The following is a 21,158-nucleotide window of genomic DNA, read 5'->3' as shown; positions in this document are numbered from 1 at the left end:
TCTGAGGTACTTCAATTATTTTCAATTTTTTATTATTTTTTAATTTTTTTTTTTTTGAGACAGAGTCTCACTCTGTTGCCCTAGATAGAGTGCAGTAGCATCATCATAGCTCACTGCAGCCTCAAACTCCTGTGCTCAAGTGATCCTCCTGCCTCAGCCTCCAGAGTAGCTGGAACACAGGTGTGCACCACCATGCCCAGATAATTTTTTCTATTTTTGGTAGAGACAGGTCTCAGTCTTGCTCAGGCTGGTCTCAAACTCCGGACCTCAAGTGATCCTCCTGCCTTGGCCTCCCAAAATGCTAGGATTACAGGCATGAGCCACAGTACTTGGCCTTTTTTATTGTCTAGATTGTGCTAAAATACACATAACACAAAATTTATCATCTTACCCATTTTTAAGTGTACAGTTCAGTGGCTCTAAGTGCATTCACATTGTTGTGCAACCATCACCGTTATCCATCCATAGAACTCTTTTCATTTTGCAAAACTGAAACTCTGTACCCGTTAAACAAGAACTTCGTGTTCCTTCCTCAACCCAGCAGCCCCTAGCAACTACCATTCCACTTTCTGCCTCTGAATTTGACTATCCTAGGTACTTTGTATAAGTGAAATCATGCAATATTTGCCCTGTTGGGACTGGTTTATTTCACTTAGCATAATGTCCTCAAGGTTCATCCATGTTGTAGCACGTATCAGAATTCCCTTCGTTTTTAAGGCTGGATAGATAATATTCCATTGTATGGATAGAGCACGTTTTGTTATCTATTCATCTGTTGATAGACATTTAGGTTACTTCCTCGTGGCTATTGGGAATAAAGCAGCTATAAACTTAAGTGTACAAATGTGAGGAGGGCACTTTGTTTTAATCACACGAGTATGGCAAACAGTGGTAAAGATCTCCACCTCTGGCTGTTGAAGGAGCACGAGGACACTGTATAAGACAATGAAATCAGTAGAGTTATTACAATAGGATTGTGACGTTAGCAGGAAGAACCACTAACAAGCAAATTACCTGCTTTCCCTTATTTAATGTTTGCAACAGCCCAGGACAGCGCTCTCTCATGATCTCTGTTTTACAGACAAGGATCCTAAAACTCAGAGGGGTTAAGTAACTTGCCCTGGGTCACACAGCTGGTCAGTGCGAATTAAACTCTATCTCTACTTGCAGATAACAGCAGGGAGAAAACCATTTAGTCTGATGCCAGCTGGAGCAGCCTCATCAACTGGTTTTCAAATAGAGCAAAACAAACTCTTACAGTCACTTGGCTGTACTTGAATCTTTTAAATTCTTATTTCTACATGCAGTTGCATGGTGCCTCATTGGCCAAGGGACTGCTGGCAGCCAGGCAGGTGCTCCCCTGGCCAGTGTCACCACCCCCTCAAGGAAGTGCTCTCAGCTCCCTCTCAGATTTCTCTGGGGGCGTCCTCTAAGCCCCTGTTGAGGAAGGGAAGGAGTCCTTTGCAGGCCCCGAGTGAGGGCAGCCATGTGGAAGGTTACGCATTCCTGTGGATTCACTTTCCATTTGCCTCGTGAACTCTACCTGTGGAGTATTAAAAAAAAAAAAAGGAGGCAGTGAAGAGTGTCTCTTATCAAATCTCATCTCATTTGGGGCCCCATTTTTCTAAGAATTCTGTGGCTATCTTGATTCCTGCTTGCTCTTGCTTCTGATTGATTTTCAGGTCCCTGGAGAGAGCTGTGTTTTCCCCCGGGGGGAGGGGTTTCAAAGATTCTTTCCTTTGGGGGAGGATGGTCCTAACGGCCCAAGAGTTAACTGTTCATTGTTCAACAAAGAGTTCGTAAATAGACACATTTATTTCGGGCTCTATGGTGGCCATGACAGATAGAGAGGGATGTGACAGCCACTTTATGAGAAAATGGGGAGTGGCTGCTGAAGCTAGGGACCAATGTGCTTGCAGGCGTCACAGTGGTTCGTGCAGCCTCCTCAAGTTCAAGTCAGGCTGTCTGGCGCAGTTCCAGCCCTGCTCTTTCCCAGCCGTGGGGTCATACACAAGTTGCTTCACCTCTCAAAGCCTCGGTTCCCATTTCTGTGAAATTGGGACCATAATAGTTCCTACCATGTGGGGTGACTATGGTATCAAACGGGCATGTTAATTGCTCCACCGGCGCCTGGCACCTGTGATAGGCGCTTATCGCTCAGCTTTAGAGCCAAGCAGAGAGCACGCAGGCAGCCACCCGCCCGCCACCTCTGCGAGCTTTCCCACGGACAGGAAACCGCTCAGGACCCCCCAGTGACCAGGTGGACGCCTTTGCAAATAAATTACCCACAATGACAAACAAGATGGAAAAACAAAGAAAAACTCTTGGATGGCAAAGTACACTGGCACCCAGGATATTCCCAGGAGTCCATGGTGTAAGCCATACTCTTTTGCCGAAGGCCACTGTTGTTGCACAACTCCAGGGTCGCCACTCGTGGCATAGGCCACACAGATGGTACCCCCTGGAGTTGTACAGGACATAACTTGCAGGGCTATTTGCAATCCCCCCGAAGCAACTGCTAAGCTATTACATAGAGTCTCTGCCTAAGTGTCAGGCGTGTGAAACGGAAGGCACAAGTCAGGCATGCCTGCCATATTGTGCCTGCCATTATGAATTGTGTTTGTTGATTTTTTTAGTGCTTTATGATCTCTGTGAACATAGGCTGTCCTAGTAACAGTGCTGGTGTGCTCATAAAGCAGCTTGGTAAGGAAACCCGCTTTAGCCTGCTCTGTCCTGTTCCCATTCCAGCCAGAGACTCCCATGTGACTTGTGGATATGGTCCTTTGTCCCTCTCTCAACCTCATGGCATCCTGTGTGGCATAAGGAGCTTTCTCTATGAGCCCGTATGCCTTGCTGCTCACTGCTTTAACTCTGTGTGTCATACGACTTCTGTCTACTCAGCTCTGCTGTTGGAATGCAGTGAAGAACACAAATGCTTTGGACTAGGATAGACCCAAGTTCAAGTTCAAATTCCAACTGCAACTTACTTAACCTTTCTGAGCTTCAGTTTCCAATTTCTGCCAAGCAGGTACACATTAATCACAGGCTCCTTCTCCCCCTAAAGAATTTTCATGGAGGCCGTTGGGACCACCCCATCATTGTATAAACTGATGCTCAAAGAGGTTCTGTGACTCTCCCAAGGGTACACATCAGTTTCCCAAGGTTACACATCCCAGAACCAGAATTAAAGGCCAGTCCTGAGTCCTAGTCTAAGAGGTTTCTCCTAACAGCCCAGAGCACCCTGATGACCTGAGGAGGACCTAATGGAGGACGATATGGCGTGTGGGTAAAAACGAAAGCCACCCGTGAGGGCAGAAAATGCAGTTTCAGTTATTAGCTTCCGCATTTGCCTCCACGAACCTTTCCTTTCACCAGGGATGTTGCAGTTCCTGGACTAACCCAACTGCTTCCTTTTGGTTTCTTTTTTGATGACTATGATTATAAATGCCTGGTGGCTAATGTTTAGTGAGCATTGATTATGTGCCAGGAGACATTCTAGGTACTTTATATATATTGTTCCATTTGGCTCTCACGCAGTAGGAAGTAGCTGTCATTATCCCTATTTTAAAGATGAGGCATAAAAAGTAACACATTTGTCCGGGTCACATATGATAAGAGACAGAGGAGGGAGCAGGACCAATTCCTTTGAATGCTCAATCCTGTGCTCTCGACCAGAGGAGGGCAAACCACAGCCCCAGGGCCAAACCTAGACCATCACTCCTTTTTGTAAATTAAAGTTTTATTGAAACACAGCCGTGCACACCCATTTTGGAAGGCAGCTATTCTTACTACTATACCACCAACGCACTTGCACACTCATTTTGGTGTTGCCTATGTTTGCTCTCCTGCTCCAACAGCAGAGCCGAGTAGACAGAAGTCATGTGACACACAAAGCCAAAAATACGTACTGTCTGGCTTTCTATAGAAAAATTCACCCATCTTCACTCGTAACAGTATGATGCACCGCGTAACACTGTGATATACCGCCTGTTTCATTTTACCTAGTTTCAGAAAGAAGAGCTAAAAAAGAGGACGGGACGTCTTGGGAACAGGAAAAAGAACTATTGTAGATTGAGCCCTTACGAGCTTCCAGGAACTGTGCTGGTTAATAGTTTACTTAGTTGTTCGAGGAATATAAAAAAAAGAGAGAAAATAGCTTTTGAACAGTCTTTCATTACCTCTTTAAAATAGTGCTTAGAAATATGTGGTTGTAAATATACGTATACATACACATGCATTTCCATGTATACTAATATAATTGTATTGACATATCTGATAAATATACTAGCTATTAATATTAATATATACAACAAATATATGGTATAAATTTTACCTGTTTCTTCAACTGGAAAATTTTCTTTTAAAACTTTGGAATGTTTTCCTTGGTATAACTTTTGAAGCAGAAATTTGGGGCTTGTACTCTGAAGTCTGCTGTAGCTAGAGAACTGTTTATTTGTTCCAAATTTCTCTATTTAATGTTTCGCTACCTGTCTTATGATTGGTTCTTTGGTCTTAAATCACTTCTTGTCTGAGGCCACTGCTTTACCTTTATAAGTTTAAAGGTAAATTTGGTACATGATTACAGCCTGGTGGGTTTTATTAAATATTTCAGCATGTCAGAACCTATGTAACACTTTTCATTGTGAGTACAAAGTGATATTTGTGCTAAAGTCTCCATAAGCATATTGTCCAGGAAATTTTATTATTTGTAAGTGTCAGAAACCCACCTCAAACTAGAATAAGAAAGAGGAAGAGGAGAAGTTGTTTAGGTAACTGAAAAGGTCAGCAGTATCAGCTTCAGGCCTGGCTGGATCCAGGTGCTCAGGTGATGGTCAGGAAACTGTCTCTTTCATCTTTGTTAGCTTCACAGTCTCAGGCAGATTCCTGCCTCACCTGTAGTGAGGTGGCCACCAGCAGCCCCAGCATCCTCCAAACTTAGTAGCTCCAGGAGAACAAGAAGCTTCTTCATTGACTTGGCTTGGGTCATGTGCCTATGCCTGAACCAATCACAAGGAATGCTCTGACTGGCCTGGCCTGGGTCACACTCCCTCCCCTGGGGTGGAAAGGGGATCTGCCCCAACAGAATTACATGGCTCAGAACTGTAGGAGGGAAGCGTGTCTCCCCCACCCAAGATAGAAAATGGATGTAATGTAGACAAAAGAACCCAAATGTCCATGACATAAGGAAATGTTCCTACTGCCTAAGCTGAACCTCCCTAATGAAATTCAGGGATAGGGAATTAGTGGAAGAAAATGATTACTAATCCACTTATTATTGGAAAAGTCCCAGACCAATCTCCAAGGACTCAGAGTAGCTTGTTCTTCTCCTATGTGTGATGAGAAGTTCACAGTTCGGGGCTCAGTCAACCATCTCTGGAAAGGTGACATTTTTCACCTTCAAGGGATCTTTAAATAAACCTTGTTCGTTTTTTTTATTTTGTTTTTTTTGAGACAGGGTCTCTCTCTGTTGTCTGGGCTGGAGTGCAGTGACATCATCATAGCTCACTGCAGCCTCCAACTCCTGGGCTCAAGCAATCCTCCTGCCTCAGCCTCCCGAGTAGCTGGAACTACACACTTGTGGCACTGCACCTGGCTAATGTTTTGGTTTTTATCTAGAGACAGGGTCTCGCTTTTGCTCAGGCTGGTCTCAAACTCCTGACCTCAAGCAATCCTCCCGCCTTGGCCTCCCAATGTGCTAGGATCACAGGCATGAGCCATGGGCCTGGCCAAACCCCATCCTTGAGAAGGATGTGGCTTTGCCTGTAACCAGGTTGAGTCCCTGGGGATTGAACCAAGGACCAGAGAGCACAGTGGCACTTCTGAACAAACCCCTCTAGCTAGCCAAGCTTTGTTGTCTCCCAGCCTGATCTCGTAGGATTTTCCTCTACACTGTGTGCTTACAGCTCCTGGGGGCCTCCTGATGAGATCAGAAATGCTGAGACAAAGACTTTTAATCAAAGGAAATTTTCCATGGCCAGTGAAGTGGAGGCCATGGGGCAACAGACAGCCTCAGGCACGATGTCCTCGGCAACAAGTCACAGATTGTCATCAGATGTCTACAGGCCACGCAGTGGCATCAGGGGACCAGGGGGAGGAGCGCAGGCGGAAGCCCGAGCGTCCTGGTGAAGCAACACAGACCTGGCCCAGAAACCGCAGGGACTCACCGGGCTGCGTCCTGGCTCTCCTGGCAGAGCACGCGCCTCCCAGGCCCTAGGCAGACCGCCGCTTGTCGTCCATTCCTTCACTCACCCTATCTGGCAAGGCTGAACTGAAGTCAGCCAAGTCTAGGGGAAGAGCAGGCTATGAGCAAAAATCTAGGTGTTTTCTCATTAGATCATCTTTGCTGAGATGTGGACTGACCCGGAAGCGAATTAGAACTTGAAAGGAAAGGGAAACCCTTAAGCTAGAGGATAGAAAAGTGACAAAGACACCAGGTGAGATGGGCCAGAGTGCAGTGAGGTGCCTTTACCCGGCCCGCCAAAACCCAGACGAGGGACTTTTCTGAATCGCTCAAAGGAACCTACTTCTTTAAGCTCCAAAACTTAAACATAGTATGGAACTGCCTTTGGGACCCGCTCCTCTCTGCGGGGTCCAGGTGCCTCTCCCCCACCTCCCCTAGGTCCCTTCCTGTCATCACAGCTGTATAGTTATTACAGTAAAATGAAGTAAAATCGGAGGAAATAGGCCTGCAAGTGGACCCAAAGGACCGTTTGTATGCGTAAGCTCCATGAGTAGTCACGTGTGGATTTTGTACTATTTTTTTCTGGTAACTCAAAGGCCCTTTTTTAAAAAATTATGATTAAATACCTTTCTATTTTGGCATAACTTTAGATTTACAAAAAAGCTGTAATGATAATGATAGTACAGAAAATTCCTGTCCACCCTTCTCCCAGTTTACCCGGGGGTTAACGTTTGATGTGACCATAGGACTGTTTGCAAAACTAAAAAAGAAAAAAAAATCAACATTGATACATTATTATCAACTAAACTTCAGGATCCACAACCCAGTCAGGATCCAGGACCCAACTTCAGGATCCATGACCCAATCCAACGCACCACGTCGCATTTAGTCCTCACGTCTGTGACAGTTTCTCAGTCTTTCCTTGATGTCCATGACCTTGGCAGTGTGAGGACTACGGCCAGGTATCCTGGAGAATGTCCCCCAGTCTGGATTTGTCTGATGTTTTTCTCTACTCAGACTGGGGTCACCAAGAGGTAAGGTGTCCCTGTCATCTCATCACTTTGGGGTACCCATACCCACATGGCATCCCTGGTGACACTGAGCCATCAGTGGTTGAGGGGGTGTTTGCCAGGTTTCTCCACTGTAAAGTTCCTGCCTCCCTTTCTGTGCTCTGGACTTGGGGCTTCCCAAGTCCAAGTCACTGAGTCTAGCGACCCCTCAGGGGAGAGGGGAGGAAGAGGGGTAGCTCCATCTCCTGGAGGGTGGGTATGGACATGTGTTAAATTCTTTCGTAAGGAAGATCATCTCTTCTCCCCACTGATTTGTTTCCTCATTTGTGTATTCATGTCTGTATGCACTCATGTATATTTATTTGATTCTTTGGGTTATACTCGACTGCCATGTTATTTATTTTGTGACTCAGATTGTTCTAGTTTTGGCCACCGGGAGCTCTTTCAGGTTGGGTGCTGTGTTCCTTTGACGTGCCCGTCCTTGGTTTTGAGCACTTCCTTCCCTGCTGCTCTTGCAAGATGCCCCAGGCTCATCGTGTGTTCTCCCTGCCCCAGTCCCAGAGTCAGTCGAAGGCCTCTTGACTTCGGCTCTGTTTGCCGATTGCTGGGCTCAGTCAACGATGCCTATGGTGTGTGCCAGGCACTTTGCTGGGTGCTGGGCCTGGTGAGTGCTTTGCCGGTGAATGTTTAACTGGCGCTCTGAGAAAGGAAAGTGTGCGTGTATAGTATAAAGCTTACTGATCCAATGAATGTGCAGCACATTCTTTACACATAATAAAATATTCTCTTTATTGTAATCTCATTGTAAATTCCACATAGCCATTGATTCTCACAGAAGGTTTTCATTGATTTTTGCCTAACTCTTGTATCCCCAGCCGACTTATGGTAGGAGTTGATGAACGAGTGAGTTTCCAACCTGAATATTAGTAAATATTTTTGTTTACGTTTATAGGTAAGACAAAAGTGAAATAAGAAAGAGGTGTGTTGGAGCCTCATGTGTTCATCAATGACATGAGAGACTTCTTTGCTGTGTCGGATAATAGTTTTCATATACTAGAAAAATATTTACTCAGTATTTTGTGTTATTCATAACGTAGCAGCTACAGACACAACACACTTTGAAGTTTCATCTGCGTTACTAATATTTTCCCCATCACTTTCTTACATGTAGACAATCAGCAAAACAAAAAATCAAGCCCTGATTTATAGCATCTCCTAATTTCACACATCCCAAATCTTGACTTATAGCATTTCCTGATTTCCTGATTCACACACGGTGGGTGTGAACACTCCCACCATGGCCAATTTCAAGCTACAATGTAACATCACCAGAGTTGGGAACAGATCACTTGATAGTAGCGCATCATTCTACAGTGTTGCCAATACCCAATACAGTAGGGGTAAATAACTAACCACAAAAACGTAGATAATAATCAAATATAGTAAAATAATTAGGAAAGGATGAGTTTTAAGTAGTTATTACTGTTGTTTCTGATATAATTTAATTGTAAGTGTCCATACTTTAATTTTTATTGATGGCTGTGTTTTTCAACAGCTCACAGAATTCTGAACATTCACTAACCAGCTGTCATAAGCCAGTACAAACAGCCCCAGCTCTCCAGTGGCACGGCAGTGACTGCACCATGGGCCCTGCCAGGGAGGCGGCTGTGGTCCTCTGAGAAGCTCCCAGGGTGCTGCATGTGTCCTGTGAATCACACTTCCATAAAGGAGTTGACAGCGTCCCTAGAAAATCCTCTTCACAAGCAGCCCATGCAACATCTTGTGGTTTTTCACACCAGCTATTTCTTATTTTCACTTTTTAACTCAGAAAATCTCCTATTCTTCATTAACCAATTGTCTAAGATCCTTTTGAGAGTATGGAAAGCAAGTGTAAATCATGACTTCAAATAACCTGGAAGCCCTAAGAGCACAGGTTTTGGAGACAAATAGTATCACCACGTCCTGGCTGCAGGACACTGGGCAAGTCACTTAACCTCTCTGAGCTTCCATTTCTTAACCCACAGAATTAGGGTAAATATGCCTCCCCCACCCAGACTTATTCTGATAATTAGATGAAACCACAATTTTAAGGGCATGGCACAGTCTGGCACCTATGTGCCTTCTCTCCGTGGTGGTTCACAGCAGTAGCAGTGACAATGATTGCAAGTGGCAGAGAACACGACAAGCTCTTCAAGGGCAAGTCCTGCCTTGCACACAGCCTCCAGGGCTTCCTGTGCAAACTACCTTGGCGTTGTAGGGTGTCCCCCTCACCCTGCAGTCTTGACAAGGTTCAAAGCGGATGTTGGTGTGATAACACAAAGAACAGGGAGGTAATCTGGAAAAAATGGATTGTGCTTTCTTGAGTAAATCATTGACAGGTGTTTGTTCAAGCTGATAGAGATTCAGCAGAGGGTGTGGTCCAGGTGGTTGACAACCTGCTATTTTAAAGATAGTATTGAAGAAATCAGGAATAGTATCTGCTGCCTCAAAAACAAAAGAAACAAACAAAAAAACCAGCCACCACACAACACACCATATGGTCAGAGACCAGAAAATAAAAAAAAAGAAGAAAGAAAAAAGGCATAAGCAAGTCCTTTTAAACTAAAGTTTCTAAAACCAGACTTGTTAATAACTGCCCTTGACTCCCAGCTCCATGTACATTCTAACGGGAGCACAGCCAGGAGTTAGCTTTTCATATGACTCTTTTTCTTTTATTTATTTATTTATTTATTTATTTATTTATTTATTTATTTATTTGTTTGTTTGTTTGTTTATTTCAGCTCATCATGGGGGTACAAAAGCTCAGGTTATATACATTGTCCATGTCCCACCCATCCCCCTGAGTCAGAGCCTCAAGCGTGTCCATTCCCCAGACAGAGCACCTGGCACTCACCATGTAGTCATGCCTCCATCCCCTCCCCCACCCCCACCTCCCCAGCTCAGCACCTTCAAGCATGACCATTCCCCAGACGGTGCACAGCACACTCATCATGTAGGCATACACCCATCCCCTCCCCCCACCCTCCACCTCAGTCTGATATCCAGTTGATACCATTCCCCGATGTGCATTTAGGTGACGTTCAGGGAAACCAATTTTCTGGTGAGTACATGTGATGCTTGTTTTTCCATTCTTTGGATACTTCACTTAATATAATGGGTTCCAACTCTCTCCAGGAGAACCAAAGAGATGTCGTATCACTGTTATTTCTTATAGCTGAGTAATACTCCATGGTATACATATACCACAGTTTACTAATCCATTCGTGGATTGATGGGCATTTGGGTTGTTTCCACATCTTTGCGATTGTGAATTGTGCTGCTATAAACATTTGGGTACAGATGTCTTTGTCATAGAATGACTTTTGTTCCTTTGGGTAGATGCCCAATAATGGGATTGCTGGATCGAATGGTAGGTCTACTTGAATCTGTTTAAGGTATCTCCATAATGCTTTCCACAGGGGTTGCACTAGTTTGCAGTCCACCAGCAGTGTATGAGTGTTCCTGTCTCTCCGCATCCATGCCAACATGTGTTGTTTGGGGACTTTTTAATAAAGGCCATTCTCGCCAGAGTTAAGTGATATCTCATTGTGGTTTTTATTTGCATTTCCCTGATGATTGGGGGTGTTGAGCATTTTTTCATATGTTTGTTAGTCATTCTTATATCTTTTGAAAAATTTCTATTCATGTCGATTGCCCACTTTTTGATAGGGTTGTTTGATTTTTTTCTTGCTGATTTTCCTGAGTTCCAAATAGATTCTTGTTATCAGTCCTTTATCTGATGTGTAGTATGTGAAAATTTTTTCCCATTCTGTAGGTTGTCTGTTTATTTTCGTGACTGTTTCTTTGGCTGTGCAGAAGCTTTTTAATTTAATCAGGTCCCATTCGTTTATTTTTGTTGTTACTTGAATCTTTTTCTTATGTTTGTTTTCCCCACTGCCTATTTCCTTGTGGTTCCCAGAAGCAATTTCTGAGAAACCCCTGACCGTGTTTATGGTAGAGCAGGCCTGCTAAGTAGAGAAGACCAACTTTAACCTTCCCACTAAACCCACTAAATCAGCAAGCTTAAAAAAAAAAAAAAACATTTATTTTTGAACCCGAAGAGCTGATCACAGTCTTTGCTGCATTTGTACATCATGCACGATCCCCTTTACAAACCCTATCATTAGGGCTACGGGGGCTGCAAGTGACAGAAACCAGCTCTAACTGGCCTCACAGTACAGAGCAGTTCAGGGTATGACCCAAGCCAGGGCTCAAAACCAGCTTCTCTATTTGCGCAGAATTCACAGAAGCCAAGAGGTGGAAGCAACCCAGGTGTCCCTCGACAGGAGAATGGATAAACACAATGTGGTCTATCCATACAATGGAATGTTATGCAGCCTTCAAAAAGGAGAGAATTCTGACACATGCTAGCTACAGCGTGGATGTGCCTTGAGCACATTACGCCAAGTGAAATAAGCAGTCACAAAAAGACAAATGTATGAATCCACTCATACGAGGTACCAAGAGTAGTCAAATTCATAGAGACAGAAAGTAGAATGGTGGTTACCAGGGACTCTGGGGAGGGGGAAAGGGGGAATTATTTAATGGGAATAGAGTTTCACTTTTACAAGATGAAAAAGTTCTAGAGATCTATTTCATAACAATTTGAATATGCTTATTACTGAACAGTATACTTAAAAATGGTTAAAATGGTAAATTTTATGTTATGTGTTTTTTATCATTAAAAACATAAAACATAAGCCAGCTTCCCTCTCTCCATACCTGGGCTCCACACCTTGGTGCTGGCCACGTCCCCCAGCTCTCCTGTGGCTAAAAATCTGGTGTCCAGCCTGATCTGCTTAGCTCTGATTGGATCACATGCCCCACCTCTGAACCAATCACTATGAGCAGGGAATGTGATTGGCTGGTTGCCTAACCCCGCCCACAATAATGGGTTTGGAGAGGGAAAGAGATGACCCGGAATCTCCAAAGGATGCTGGTGGGTTCTGGGCTGTCTGCCACAGAAGTGGGGCCCTTGAGAAAGAGTCTTTGGGGGGGAAAGCACAGGATCCTTGACCTGCTGTAGAAAGACTGTAGCTTAAAGATTGGCTCAGGATCCTGAGTGAGTGGAGAACCTTACTCTGAATAAAACCTGACCAAAGTTATAGGATGTTCTGTCCTGTTCTTCATGATGTGTGTCTGAGCTCAAATTCTCTCCAGGCGACAGAAGGAGAAGCATGAGCCCTGGAAAGATAGATGCATGGCCCCTCCCTGCATAGGCAGCAAACCTTTGCATGTAGCTCCTGCTTGGAAAGTGTTATTTCAGCCAAGAGAATTGGGAGGGAGAGCGGGGCAGGGGGTGGAAAGGCAGAGAGACAAGAGAGGGAGCCCTTGAGATCTTGATCCCAATTCTGTCCCTATCACGACCTGTGCTTGGGTAGATTCCTTCCCCCCTCCAAGCCTCATTTCTAATGCAGGAGTAAGGAGCACCTTCCCTGAGGGCTGCGGTGAGGCATTGATAAGTTCAGTGCACTGAGTGACAGCACTCCTTGATGTCATCGCTTAAGCCCCGGGGCACCAGGAAGAAACCACCACTAAAACCATCAAGCCAAGGCAAAAGCCAGGCATCAGCACCTCTCCACACTTGCTCCTCCTTGGTTAGATGAGTTTTGACATCCTCTCTGCTGAAAGTAGCTACAGACATCTTCTCCAGGGTCAGGGCATTAAATGTTCCCTCGCTAGACATGTGTGGGGCCTCTGCCAGAATCAGGCGTGTTGATGTTGAGGATCAGAGGCTAACAGGACAGCGGAGTCCCTGCCACCCCAGAGCTCTCAGCGCCGGGGGTCAGATGGAGAGACCCACGGCATGGACAGAAAGAATAGGCTGTGGAGTCCCAGAAAGCTGGGCGTGAATCTCAGTCATTGGATTGTTTTTTCTTTCAGCCAATACTTGAGGACCTGCCGTGTATATGCCAGGTCTTTATTCTCGGTGCTGAGGATACAGGGGTGAGCAAGATAGATGATAAGTCCCTAATCCCTTGGAGGGGACTTTCTCCCAGCTCAGCAGCTCAAGATCACATCTGTGGGCTTGGGAAAATCACTTGGTCTTTCCTAGCCTGTGTCATCGCAGTGTAGGGTGTATTAAATTATTAATGATTCATTAATACAGGTGACTCTCTTGGCAAGGTGCCTGGGTAAAGGACATACCCACTAAACGGTGCTGTGATAATGTGCTATGTGACACATGGCAGGACTACCATCCCAAACTTAGGAGTCCAGGAAGGCTTCCTGGGGGAAGTGATTCAAAAGCTGAGACCTCAGGCATCAATTGTGTGGCTGGGGCAAAGGAGTGGAGACCGTCCCAGCAGAACATAACCTTCCCTGACCCTCTGGTGTGCCCCCGCAGGTCTCCTTCCCGTGGATGAGGGGCCCAGCACCATGGCCAAGGCCACAGCCACCTCGGGCCACACAGCAGCCGAGCAAGACCCCCTCGCCACCGTATATTCCCTTCCACCAGGGCATCCGGCCAGTGCCCGTGCAAAGGAGCTGGTCCCAGGGCCTCCCCAGGCCCACCATGGGCTCGCCTGCCTCCCACGGGCGGCCTGTGAGCACCGGCGGGAAGATGTTCTCCTTCGTGGTGGACAACGCCTGCACGTCCCCCATCAAGCAAGGTATGTGTCGGTACTTCAGCTGGTGGCTTTCGGGGTGGATTTCTAGCCATGAGGATGGGTCTTGTTTTTTGCTTATTTTCTCTGATTATAAAAGTAGAACATAGTCAATTGTTTTTTAAAAATTCAGGATAAACAGAAAGTAAGAAAACAGTTAAAAACGAGCTGTAATCCTTATCGCGTGGGTCTCCTCTGTTGACCTGCTGGTGCGTATCCCCCAGACTTCGGGCTGTGCCCGCGTACTCACATCAGCACCCCTGCAGGGAGCGTGCGCCTGTGTGTGCATACATGTGAGTGCGTAGCGGGATCCAAATCGACACACGTGGACTCAGACGTGCAGAAATACTGGTAACCGAAATCCAGCTTTGCTCACAACAGCCCGAGGAGCTTTTTAAATATTTTATTACCACTGTCCATGTGAGAGGAGACTAAGGCTTATTAGGGAAAATGACTTCCCCAGAGGAGATGTACTGAATCTAGTCTAGTCTAATGCTTTGCCGTCACATCGAAGGCTGGTTATCTCAGTGACTCCCCGCCCCAGCCTGGTCACCGTGGGGCACACACAGCCTTCCACCCCCCTTGAAAGCCTCATGGCATTTGGGGAGAAAATGTCCCATCTCTCACTGTCCTCTTGGCTTCAGCAGCCTCACAGGCAGAGTAGCTGGTCAGCTCAGTCCCCTGGGCATGATTCCTGGGGTTCCTCCCTGGCCTCTGGTGTCAAGGTCCATTCTCTGTCCCCTCTGTCCCAGCCCCAGAGCCCTCTGAGTCCCCAGGTCTCTCGGTACTGCCACATCCTCACCTGGTCTTGCTCAAGACCATTCACCCAATCACCTTCCTCTATCACTAAAATAATAATTATTATTATTGTAACATATACAAACTGAAGAGTAAATGAAACGTATCCCTACCTTTTACACCATCTTCATCATCATCATCATCAAATGAGCCCCCATGTACTTACCACCCATGTTAAGAAATTACTCAGCCATTTCCCCCAACATTTTAACATGAAAACTTTCAGACATACAGCAAAGAAGAATTTTACAGTGACTCCCCCCACCTAATTTTACCATACATTTTGCTATACTCTTATTATACAACTGTCTATCCGTCCTTCCATTCATTCATTAATCCATCTTATGTTCTGATACATTTCAAAGTAAATTGCATACCTCTGTAATCTTCCCCCTAAGCATTTTATCATGTATACCATTAACTGGAGTCCAACAGTTTTTGTCTATTTTGGTAAAATTAACATACAATGTGTATTAATTATCAATTGTATAACAAATCACCCTAAAACTTATCAGCCAGAAATAAACAAAAACCCTGTGTTACCATATACATTTTGTGCGTGTCAGGAATCTGGGAGCAGCTTGGCTGATGGCCATGGCCCAGGGTCTCTCATGAGGTTGCAGTCAAGAGGTCTGTCAGGGCTGCAGTCACCTGAAGGATCGACTGGGGCCAGGGAATCTGCTTCCAAGATGGCGCACTCACGTGGCTGTGGGCAGGAGGCCTCAGTGCTTCACCACGCAGACCTCTCCACAGAGCTGCTGGGGTGTCCTCACAGAATGGCGTCTGGCTCCTCCAGGGCAAGTGACCCAAGAGAGCAATGTGGAAACTACAGTGTCTCTACTGACCAAGCCTCTAAAGTCACTCTGTCTTTTCGGCAGTATCCATTCAGTTCCACAGGCCAGCTCTGTCCGGTGTGGAAGGGGACTATGCATGGGCCTCCACACCAGGAGGCAGGAATTACTGGCAGTCATCTTGGAGGCTGCCAACCACAGTCTGCCCCGGTCCTCGACGATTCATCCCCCCTCACATGTAAAATACCCTCACTCTATCCTGAGACCCCCGAAAGTCTCATCCCATCACAGCATCAGCTCACAGTTCAGAATCTCATCATCTAATTTAGGTCCAGGTACAGAAAGGGTGCACTGGGTGTGACCCCTTAAGTTTAGCTCAAGTACACCTACTATCAGCGCAAATAGCTGTGGACTAAAGAGACGAGTTATCTGTCTCTCGCACACCCAGCAGACGCAGGATGACTGCTGCGGACATTCCTCCTGTTCAAAAGGTGACAAAACAGGAAACACACAGGAGTCACTGGTCCATAGCAATTCTGAAATCCACCCAGGAAAATGCTGGAAGTTCCATGGTTGGGATTTGGTCCTGCTCTTGCCCAGAAATGACTTTCCCATGGCTCTTGGCTCTGCCCTCTGGGCACTTACCCCTGCCCTCTGGGTCATCCTGCCTTTTACATGAAAGTATCACGTGCTCATAGCTGTGTGGCTTTATCAGTTTTCTTCTTGCCTGTAGGAGCTTGGGAGGTGAAAGGTTTCTTTTACTCTTGTAGTGTCTCTGTCTCTGCCAGTGCCAGTCGGCCGTTTTGTTGCTGGGGTTCACCCTCTTAGGCAAAAGCTGTGCCCACAGATTTCTTTAACATCAGCTCTTCTCTAGCTTGGGCTTCCACCGAGGCTGCGGGGCACAGCACGCACAAGCTGCTTGGAAGGCTGTGCTTCGACTACAGGTTCCCTGAGACACAGCCTCCAGTCTTCTGTTCCCCACAAGGATCAGCCACAGCCTGGGCTTCATCTTTACACCATGTTGCCTGATGTGATCTTTGCCCAGAACCTCTTTCTTAAATCTCATTTGCCACGTGGAGAGGCCAGAAATGTCAAGGCCATTACATCAAGTCCCGGCTCCTTTTTGTTTAATGGCCCTTCCTCTAGCCGATCTCTCTCCTCTCACGTTTACTGTAAGTGGCAAGAAGTAGCCAGGTGGCACCTTCCAATGCTCCACCTGGAAATCTTTTTAGCTACAGCACCCAGTTCATTAGGGGCATTTCCTCCTTTCCACGTTACCGCAGGGAACATGTTATGAAACTGCCACTCTGTCACAAGGGTCCCACAACCCCGATAACATTTTCCCCACTTTTCTTTAAGCATCTCCACTTACTGCCTCCTGGAGGCTCTCGGGCTTCAACTAACAGACTCTTTGATGCGACTCAGGATTTCGCTAGGATTCTTCTCAAAAGTCCTCAGGTTTCTGGCCACTGTCTCATCCCAAAGCCACTGCACATTTTAGGGTTTTGTTAAGGTAGCACCCCACTCCTGCTGCCAGAATCTGTATTAGCTACTTATTGCTGCATAACAAATTGCCCTAGACTTAAGGTTATAAAACAACAATGAACGTGAATCAGCCCACACAGTTTCTCTGGGTCAGACGTCTGGCAGTGGCTTAGCTGGGGGATTCTAGAGTCTCTCACGAGGTTGCAGTCAAGCTGTCGGCCAGGGCCACAGGCATCTGAGGGCTGGCCTGGGGCTGGAGGACGCATCTCCACACAACTCACATGGCTTTTGGGCGGGGCCCTCAGTTCCTTACCACCTGTTAGGAGGACACTTCAGTTCTGCACCAGGGAACCTCTCCACAGGCTGCTTGAGTCTCCTCATGAAATGGCCGCTGCTGTCTAGGAGAGAGTAGCCCCAGAGAGCAAAGCAGAAGCTGTGACGTTTCTTATGATCCAACCTCTGGGGACAAACTCCTTCATTTCTGTAATACTCGTGGTTGTATAGATGAGGTCTGTTATGGGCTGAATTATGTCTTCTCAAAATTCATATGCTGAGGCCCTAACCCCCAGCACCACAGATGTGACAAAATTTGGAGATAACGCCTTTAAAGAGGTAATTAAATTAACATGAGGCCATTAGGGTGGGCTCTAATCCAACCTGACTGTTGTCCTTACGAGAGGAGGTTGGGACACACCAGGGATGCACGTCCACAGAGGAAAGACCACGTGGGAACACAGCCAGAGGGTGGCCGTCTGCAAGCCAAGGAGAAACCGCCCTGCAGACAGTTTGACCCTACAGCCTCTAGACTGTGAGGAAATAACTTGCTAGTGTTAAGGCCCCCAGGCTGTGGTACTTTGCGGCAGCCGGAGCAGATCAATATCAGCCCACTCAGTATGGAAGAGGACTGGGCAAGGGTGTGAACGCCAGGAGCAAGGATCACTGGGGCCGCCAGGGGACTGGCCACCACACGACGGGATGCACAGGCCTGAGTGGACACTCATGGGGTTTTGACAGTCATGCGCTCCTAGATGGCCCAGCCCCTGTCGAGACACAGGATGTTACCGCCTCCCCGGAAAGTTCCCTCATGCTCCTTCCCGGTCAGTTCCCAATCCCATCCCCCAATTCTTTTTCCACCATGGATTAGGGAATCCTGTTCTAGAATTTCAAATAAACGGAATCATGTAGTATATGTTCTTTCATGTAAGGCTTTGTCCACTCAGCATATTTCTTAGATTCATCCATTTTGTTGTCTGTATCACGAGTTTGTTCCTTTTATCGTTGAGTAATATTCTATGCACATATCACAGGATTTTTTAAATCCATTCTTCCATTGTGGACACAGGGGCTGTTTCTTTCTGTTATTCAGTCACTAATAAGGGCATTTCTCCACCTGTTTCTCCAGGGCCATGCTGAACTTGGGGCTTCTCTAAGGGGCTTACGTCCTCCCTGGGAAATGAAGGAAAAGTTCTGTGGCTTTGAGGCCCTCAGCTCCACCTGGGCCTTCCACCAGGGTATCATCTTGGTTGAGAAGGCGCTATGATGGCTGTTCCCAAACTTTCACCCCCATTCCCAAGTCAGAGAAGGGCTTCCATCTTCCTGTGGTGAAGAGTCCCCTTACGTCCATGCCTTGGAGCAAGCTCTATGCTCCAGTCCTCCAGGCTGGCTCTTAATTGAAAAAAAACATTTTTGAGGGTTCCGAGAAAACCTTTTCCTCTCTTAACAAAGCTAGACTCTTCCAGTAAAATTGTTTTTTCTTCTAGATCAATATCTTGCTTTAGATTTGAAAAATTCTGTCTGGAAACCCGAAGCCAAGGACTGACTTGTTCTAGGTCAGGGTTTCTCAATCTTGTCTCTTCTGACATTTGGGGGCTGATAATTCTCTGTCGTGGGGGCTGTCCTGTGCATTGTTGAGTGTTCAGCAACATCCCTGAGTCCTACCCACTGATGCCAAAAGCAATCCTCCCTCCCCCCTCAAGTTGTGACACTCAAAATTGTCCCGGGCACTGCCAGATGTCCTCAGAGGGGCAAAATCGTCCTGGGTCACGGACTCCTAGGTGGTGTTCACCCTTCTCCTTCTGCAGGCAATAAAGCCTCAGCTCCAAAGCTGAATCTTAATGGCAAAGCTCATAGAAGTGGGGGAGGGAGAATCACTGAGAATGGAAATTACATGGGGTGATATTAAAATCCTTATCCTTATTCACATATATTGTAAATAATAGTACAATAAAGGGATCATTTGAACTTAACACTGGTAAACTGCTCTGTAAAATTCAACAACATATCATGAAGGTCAGCACATTTACTGCATGATGGTTAGGAGCAAAGGCTCTGAATCCAACAAACCTGGGTTCAAATCTTGAGTCTTCCACTTAGCAGCTGTGTAACCTTGGGTGAGTACTTGACATCTCTGTGCCGCAGATCCTTCATTCATAAAATATAATGTAAATGCTATGTACATTGCTGTTATATTGTATTGGTTTTGTATTTGTAGTGTTTTTTTTTCAAATGTTTTCAACCAACAGTTGGTTGAATCCACAAGTGTGTAACACACAGATATGGAGGGCCAAGAATGTATATTTCTTATCATAAATCACAGTCTCACAGAGCCAGATAGAAAATATTTTAGGCTTTGTGGGCCATATGGTCTGCATTGGAAATATTCAACTCTGCCTCAACAAAAGCACCCATAGATGGTACATCAATGAATAACCGTGGTTGTGTGCCAATAAAACTTTATTTTTAAAAACAGACGGTGGGCCAGATTTGGCCCAAGGGCTGTAGTTTGCCAACCCTGCTCTGCCTCACGCTTCGTTGACGACAGCCCTTTAGGACAGAGACTGTCAGTGTTCCTGAACTCTATTGTGGAAACTGAGGCTTAGAGAGATTAAATGACCTGCCCAAGGTCGCCAGCCCTTCCACAGCACAGGAAAGAGTCTGAAAAGAGACACATCAGTGTGGACGACGGCGCAGTCAGCACGGGGTGGGGGGGAGAGGAACGAGGCGACTCTCTCCCTTTCTAGCACTTCTGTGATGCTTTCATTGCTTTTCAGTGAACATACGCACCACTTTGTAATTTTAAAATTACATACAGTGTCAATCTCAGGGGGAAACAAACGTGAAAACTAATCTGAAAATATTCTCCAAAGCCTTAGGGAAACTCATGTCATCTGTGCTCTCTGTTGACCTTATGCCTTAGTGTGGACCAATGTGGTGGAATTGCCGGACCAGTCAGTGGCCGAGGGAATTCCAGTAACTCCCACGGAAATTTATGTGGACCAGGACCTGGCCCAGCAGGACAAGGTGAGGGTGTCAGGGGAGGGCAGAGCTACGGCAGCAGGCGGACTGCAAGGGACTTGCCAATGCCTCTTGTTCTCTGTGGCCTGGAAGGGCCCTTTCAGGTTCTTGCTTCCAGGAAACCACCTCTTATTCCCAGGACATTCAACCAAAGTTTTATCCCAAATAACAATATCCACCTCCACTGTTTATTGAGCACCCACTGTGTGCTAGACTGTGTCCTGTGCACTGTACATTCATTAGCTCATTTAATCTTCGATGTCTTCAAAACAGATTTTATCACCCTCACTTTGCTGATAAGGAAACTGAAGCTCAGAGAGATCAGGTAACTTGCCTAAGGTTGCACAGTGCAAGGGGAAGAACTGAGATTCAAACCCAGGTCTGGTGAACTTCTAAGCTGGTGGAGGAACAGTGGTGGGAAAAACACGTTTCCTAGCAGGAGGAAGTGAGAGCTGAGGTCAAAGACAACTGAGCAAACAAGAAAGAGAGACTTGTTAAAGAAACAGAAAGGTTTAGAGAGTGAGACCGGAACTAAGGTCGGAACAGGTGAATTTAAGTAAACCTGGGAAGGTTGGAGCCAGGTTTTCTCCCCACTTAGCCACAACTGAGAATTATCCTTAAAGAAACAGTCCAACAGTGTGTTGCTTACTTAAGGATCAGGGCCTGAGCCTGCAGCAGCGTTCAGTGTGCAAGGAGCAGAATCACCTGGGGTCTTGTTGCATCCGGGAGTGACACGCCTGGGAATCTGCAGCTTCGGGTTGAAGGTAGTTCTGATGCAGGGGTCCTGAGGCCAGACTTTGGGCACCGTTGCAGTAGGGTGAGAAGCCAGGCCTGGGTGCCCTGTCTATTACCCACTGCTGTGTAACAGGCCAGCCCAACACTTATTGGCTTAAAACAGCAATTTATTATTTTCCACAACACTATGGGTTGACATGAAAGGTTCTTCTGCTGGTGT

At 46.2% G+C, this 21,158-nt stretch overlaps 1 protein-coding gene across 5 annotated transcripts in view; it reads left to right on the top strand.

Annotated features, from left to right (window-relative positions):
- The window catches only part of FHAD1 (forkhead associated phosphopeptide binding domain 1), a 120,223-nt gene that overhangs the window by 24,471 nt on the left and 74,594 nt on the right, over positions 1–21,158 (top strand). For all 5 annotated transcript variants that reach the window (XM_045548659.1, XM_045548663.1, XM_045548661.1 and 2 more), the window contains exons 4-5: positions 13,577–13,841; positions 20,106–20,209. In XM_045548659.1, the coding sequence (XP_045404615.1) occupies positions 13,577–13,841; positions 20,106–20,209 (369 nt within the window). The remainder of the gene's footprint in view (positions 1–13,576; positions 13,842–20,105; positions 20,210–21,158) is intronic.

This window comes from Lemur catta, chromosome 3 (genome assembly GCF_020740605.2).
Source record: "Lemur catta isolate mLemCat1 chromosome 3, mLemCat1.pri, whole genome shotgun sequence".
NCBI classification, from domain to species: Eukaryota; Metazoa; Chordata; class Mammalia; order Primates; family Lemuridae; genus Lemur; species Lemur catta.
Note: the sequence above shows the minus strand (reverse complement) of the source record. Positions and strands in the feature narration are given on the sequence as shown.